Here is a 5,817-nt window from a genome sequence, read left to right on the forward strand (position 1 = left end):
CTTGCTCTGTCACCCAGGCTGGAGTGCGGTGGCGCCATCTCGGCTCACTGCAAGCTCCACCTCCCAGGTTCACGCCATTCTCCTGCCTCAGCCTCCCGTGTAGCTGGGACTACAGGCGCCCACCACCGCACCTGGCTAATTTTTTGTATTTTTATTAGAGACGGGGTTTCACCGTGTTAGCCAGGATGGTCTCGATCTCCTGACCTCGTGATCCGCCCGTCTGGGCCTCCCAAAGTGCTGGGATTACAGGCGTGAGCCACCGCGCCTGGCCCCGTTTATATTATTTTATTTATTTATTTATTTTTTTGAGACGGAGTCTCACTCTGTCACCCAGGCTGGAGTGCAGTGGCGTGATCTTGGCTCACTGCAACCTCTGCCTCCCTATTCAAGCGATTCTCCTACCTCAGCTTCCTGACTAGCTGCAACTACAGGCGCCTGCCACCACGCCTGGCTATTTTTTTTTTTTTTTTTTTTGGGATGGGGTCTCGCTCTGTCGCCCAGGCTGGAGTACAGTGGCGCGATCTCGGCTCACTGCAAGCTCCGCCTCCTGGGTTTACGCCATTCTCCTGCCTCAGCCTCCCGAGTAACTGGGACTACAAGCGCCCACCACATCGCCCAGCTAGTTTTTTTGTATTTTTTTTAGTAGAGACGGGGTTTCACCGCGTTAGCCAGGATGGTCTCGATCTCCTGACCTCGTGATCCGCCCATCTCGGCCTCCTAAAGTGCTGGGATTACAGGCTTGAGCCACCGCGCCCGGCCTAGTTTTGTATTTTTAGTAGAGACAGGGTTTCTCTATGTTGGTCAGGCTTGTCTCGAACTGCTGACCTCAGGTGATCCACCCACCTTGGCCTCCCAAAGTGCTGGGATTACAGGTGTAAGCTACCGCGCCTGCCTTGTTTTACTCTTTTTTTATACTCTTTGATAAATGTACATATTCTATGACCCAGCAGTTCCATGCCCATGTAATTACCTTATAAATACACCTCCATATGTGCAAAACAACACATATACAAGGATATTCTGTTGTGACATTATTTGTAAGAGAAAAAGAATGGAAACAACCTAGACACCCATCAGCAGGAAACTGATTAAATAAATCATCCGTTTGAAATAAAACAGTACATTTGTTACCAAGAATGACGCAATTCTCTGTGTTCTGATATGGAACGATTTCCAAGTTGAATGGAGAAAAGAAAGGTGCAGGACGGTGTGCACATAATGCTACCATTTGTGTGGGAAGAAAAGTGAAACTATATGCATATCCGTTTGCAAATGCAGTTAATGTCTCCAGAACACAGAATAAACTAATAACAGTGGCTGCTTCTGGGGAGGAGAACTGGGTAACTGGGAAACAGTGGTGGGGACGGGTTATTACCTTACACTATACATTTTGAATCATGGGCATGTTTTATCTATTCAAAACTTTATAAAATATCTGAGGATGTATTTGCCGGGCGCGGTGGCTCATGCCTGTAATCCTAGCACTTTGGGAGGCTGAGGTGGGCAGATCACGAGGTCAAGAGATCGAGATCATCCTGGCTAACATGGTGAAACCCTCTCTCTATTAAAAATACAAAAAATTAACTGGGTGTGGTGGCGGGTGCCTGTAGTCCCAGCTACTCGGGAGGCTGAGGCAGGAGAATGGTGTGGACCTAGGAGGCAGAGCTTGCAGTGAGCAGAGATCACACAACTGCACTCCAGCCTGGGAGACAGAGCGAGCCTGTCTCAAAAAAACAAACAAACAAACAAAAATTTCTGAGGAGGAGAGGTCTTGGAGAGGAGAAGTAGGAAAAGTCACATGCTAGGGTGGGGGCTAAAGCCATCTGTACACAAAGCATTTCAGTTTCACATGTTATGCTTTTTCCTGGGGCTTTTAACCTGAGTTTTCCCTGGAATTGCTCTTACAAATTCCAGTGCTGGAACAGACCCATTTTTACTGGAGACCCAGGATCTTCACAAAATCAGGAAGATAATTTTTAAAGACAGAGCAAGCACTAGCTCTCTGCAAGGGACACCACTCTTTAATCCATGCAGCAGAAAGACAACTGGATCCAGACCTTTTCTTCAGAACCTTTTTATTCATCCTCTAACCAACAGAGGTGGTTGGCTTGAACTCAAACTAAAATGGCCTCAAAAGGCCCGCCTGGTTACAATATGACAGGGCAAAACCAGAAGTGGGGACAGAGTTTAGCCTCAGTTCTCTGCAGAGAAGACCAAGCATGCATTTAGACACAGGTGCCTCATTAAAAACTGATTGGCAATGTTCCACCAGCACAGACCCAGAGTGTGCAGAAATCCGTGGGGGCTCTGTACACATGTCATTCAGGCAATCCGCCAATTCCTCAGCCATAAACAAGCTCTTGCTTTTTGGGAGGAGGGTGATTAGCATGTTATCTTGAATGATGGCACCATTTGTTTACTCTGGAACTTTGAAGGGGAGGTGACAATTTATTTTCTCCCCTGAATCTGAGATGCAGTGGCCTACCTGTCACAGTATCTAAAATGTGTCCTGGAAGACAGATAGGTGGTGGTGGTTGCCCTAACACAGAGTTTACGGGGTAATTGTGTTGGGCTCTTTAAGTACTTAATCCTGTTGTTTTTCAGAAACCCTTTGCACCTGGGCTCCCAAGAAGCCAGCAGGGCCCCATGGAGCATCCCACAGGCCTGTGAGTGAAGTGCCTCTCAGAGCAGTCACCCAGGGAAGGGAGGAGGGCAGGGAACGGGGCCAGGGGAGATGTAGGGACAGAAATCAGCAGAAACACTCCATGCTGGTTCTGACTCGCTCCATCTCGTGCAGGAAGCTGTAGAACTGAGGCAAGGTTAATTCTGGGGAGAGAAAATTCAGCTTCAGATAAATGTTTCCAACTCCACAGAATCATCCAAGAAAATTAATTTCCATGCAGAGGATTTTTTTTTCTTTTTTGGCTTAGTACATCTAAGCAGCTCTTGATGGGTAATTGATCATAATAAAGAACTGAGAGACTTGAATGCAGAAGGTTCTCTGCTCCATAGGAAAAAAAAAGGGGAATGAGTGTTCAAATGGCACAGCTCCACAGCACAAAGAGATGAAAGGGTATTATTCGGGATGTTCAATGGGACTTCTACGGCAAGTCCCATCTTCTACGGCAAGAGCAAGAAGCTCTTGCCCGTCAACCTTCTTCTTCAATCCCGGACATTCCGTTCCCTCCCTTTCCCTTTTTCAAAATGGCTCTTCAACTATGGGGGCTCCAACCTGCCAATGGCTTTCTAACACTCCTTGTGCCATCTTTCAGGAGAGGAAAGGCAGTGGAACAGCTACTCCACAGCTGGCAATGACTGTTTTTATAGAAGACATGATTTGTGGTGAGTGTCACCAGCCCCTGACTGCAGAGAACACGGAAAAGGTGAAGAGGTTCAAGAGGGAATTCAGACTCACCTATATACACATTTTCGGTTTGATTTCCTTTCTTAACCACCAACTTCAGCTGATGAAAGAAAAAGAAATCATTTAAATTAAAATGACAACTGGGCAAAGAAATTAAAACCCTTTGACTTAATTAAGCTTCCAACCTGAGAGTCCTACAGGAGCAGTATGGATCATCTACCACTGAAAATTCTGACAATTCCCATGATTACAGGAACAATCACATGTCAATGAATAACACCAGGATCTATTCATCTGAAAGTAGGCATGTTAGTGACCACATCTCTAGCTGGCCACACTGCTCTGAGATAGATATATAAGGTACTTCAGTAAAACATCCATTTAAATGGATATTTAAATGGATCGATATTTAACCCAATGTAGATTTGATAATTTTAACCAAGTCAAAATCTACCCATTTTCAAGGATCAGGAGAAGACTTACTTGTAAAAATATACTTCCCACTTTCTCCACTTCGCTGCTCCCAGATGTCACTATGACAAAAAAAAAAAAAGAGAGAGAGAGAGAAATAACAAGTGACTGATTGAGGACTGACCCTGAAGACCCTAGTTTTGCAGTTGTCCAGCAGAAGCCATGTGGGGGCAAGTATGAGGGCAGCAAGGTGTGCTTCTGGAAGGCAACTTATCCAGAGCCATGAATGGAAACAGCTACTGAATGTGGGCAGAATACAAAACAGCAGGTGCTGCCCCAACAGTGCCTTCTCCACAGTGGCTGTGTCACAGCCTCTGCACCCCGACCCTGTACCACCCAAATAACCCAGGACTGGTTGTAACTAGTTACCTCCAAATTTCCACTCCATATCTATGAGCTGGTTAATCATCAGAGTCTGACCAATGGCCCATCGAGCAAGGGTGGGAGCATTCTGCTTCCACTGGAACAAAAGCAAAAGCCAAAGTCAATTACAATAGGAAAAATCTCCCCCTCTCCATCCTGCCCCAAACATTGCAATATTTAGCATTGACACAGATAGTGGGGAGGGTGCAGAACCAAGGGCTCAACCTATATGCACATACCTAGGGATGGAGGAGGGTACAGAGTGGAAGACCACAACATTAATGTTGTATTTTTCATTCCAAGATTTAATCCATCTTGGAATAAAAACTGTGCTGCCATCACACTGGCCCCCACATGGCTTCTACTAGACAATTGCAAAATTGGGGTCTTCAGGGTAAGTTCTCAGTCACTTGTTATTTTTCTTTTTGTCACAGTGACATCTGAAAGCAGTGAACTGGAGAAAGCAGGAGGTATATTTTTACAAGTAAGTCTTCTCCTGATCCGTGAAAATGGGCAGATTTTTGACTAGGTCAAATCAGGAAAAATGATTAGAGATGCACTGAATAGCGCTGGTTAACGCTGTGCGTATGACACTCGCTTGAAGCCAAATGAAAACTTTAGGCTGGGGAAATGATAATTCTGATGGATGGTTTTGGCTTACTTGGCATTTTCCGTTGTTTTCTCTCTTTGTGATATAAAAGCAAGGGGCCAGGCGTGGTGGTTCACGCCTGTAATCCCAGCACTTTGGGAGGCCGAGGAGTGTGGATCACCTGAGGTTAGCAGTTCAAGGCCAGCCTGGCCAACATGGTGAAACCCCGTCTCTACTAAAAATACACAATTTGGCCGGGTGTGGTGGCTCATGCCTATAATCCCAGCACTTTGGGAGGCTCAGGCAGGTGGATCACAATGTCAGGACATAGAGACCATCCTGGCTAACACAGTGAAACCCCATCTCCACTAAAAATACAAAAAATTAGCCAGGCATGGTGGCAGGTGCCTGTAGTCCCAGCTACTCGGGAGGCTGAGGCAGGAGAATGGCCTGAACCCTGGAGGCGGAGCTTGCAGTGAGCCCAGATTTCGCCACTGTACTCCAGCCTGGGCGACAGAGCGAGACTCTGTCTCTAAAAAAAAAAAAAAAAAACAAAATTAGCGCATGGTGGCACATGCCTGTAATCCCAGCTACTTGGGAGGCTGGGGCAGGAGAACTGCTTGAACCCAGGAGGTGGAGGTTGCAGTGAGCCGAGATTGTGCCATTGCACTCCAGCCTGGACAACAAGAGCAAAACTCCATCTCAAAAAGAAGAAAAGAAAAGAAAAGAAAAGAGGCCGAGCATGGTGGCTCACACCTGTAATCCCAGCACTTTGGGAGGCAGAGGCGAGTGGATCACGAGGTCAAGAGTTCGAGACCATACTGACTAACACAGTGAAACCTCATCTCTACTAAAAATACAAAAAATTAGCCGGGCATGGTGGCATGTGCCTGTAGTCCCAGCTACTCAGGAGGCTGAGGCAGGAAAATCACTTGAACTCGAGAGGCAGAGGTTGTGGTGAGCCGAGATCACGCCACTGCACTCCAGCCTGGACAGAAAGCGACTATCTTTTTTTTTTTTTTTTTTTTTT

General features: G+C 46.4%; 1 protein-coding gene across 2 annotated transcripts in view; it reads right to left on the reverse strand.

Moving 5' to 3' along the window:
* Positions 1 to 2,058: 2,058 nt before the first annotated feature.
* COMMD7 (COMM domain containing 7) overlaps positions 2,059 to 5,817 on the reverse strand; it is a 38,799-nt gene continuing 35,040 nt past the window's right edge. For both annotated transcript variants that reach the window (XM_017884122.1, XM_017884121.1), the window contains exons 6-9: positions 4,205 to 4,295; positions 3,848 to 3,897; positions 3,416 to 3,464; positions 2,059 to 2,826 (exon numbers count right to left, since the gene is read on the reverse strand). In XM_017884122.1, coding sequence (XP_017739611.1) covers positions 2,750 to 2,826; positions 3,416 to 3,464; positions 3,848 to 3,897; positions 4,205 to 4,295 — 267 coding nt within the window. In that variant the 3' untranslated portion in view covers positions 2,059 to 2,749. The remainder of the gene's footprint in view (positions 2,827 to 3,415; positions 3,465 to 3,847; positions 3,898 to 4,204; positions 4,296 to 5,817) is intronic.

This window comes from Rhinopithecus bieti, unplaced genomic scaffold (assembly GCF_001698545.2).
Source record: "Rhinopithecus bieti isolate Rb0 unplaced genomic scaffold, ASM169854v2 scaffold_14455, whole genome shotgun sequence".
NCBI lineage: Eukaryota > Metazoa > Chordata > Mammalia > Primates > Cercopithecidae > Rhinopithecus > Rhinopithecus bieti.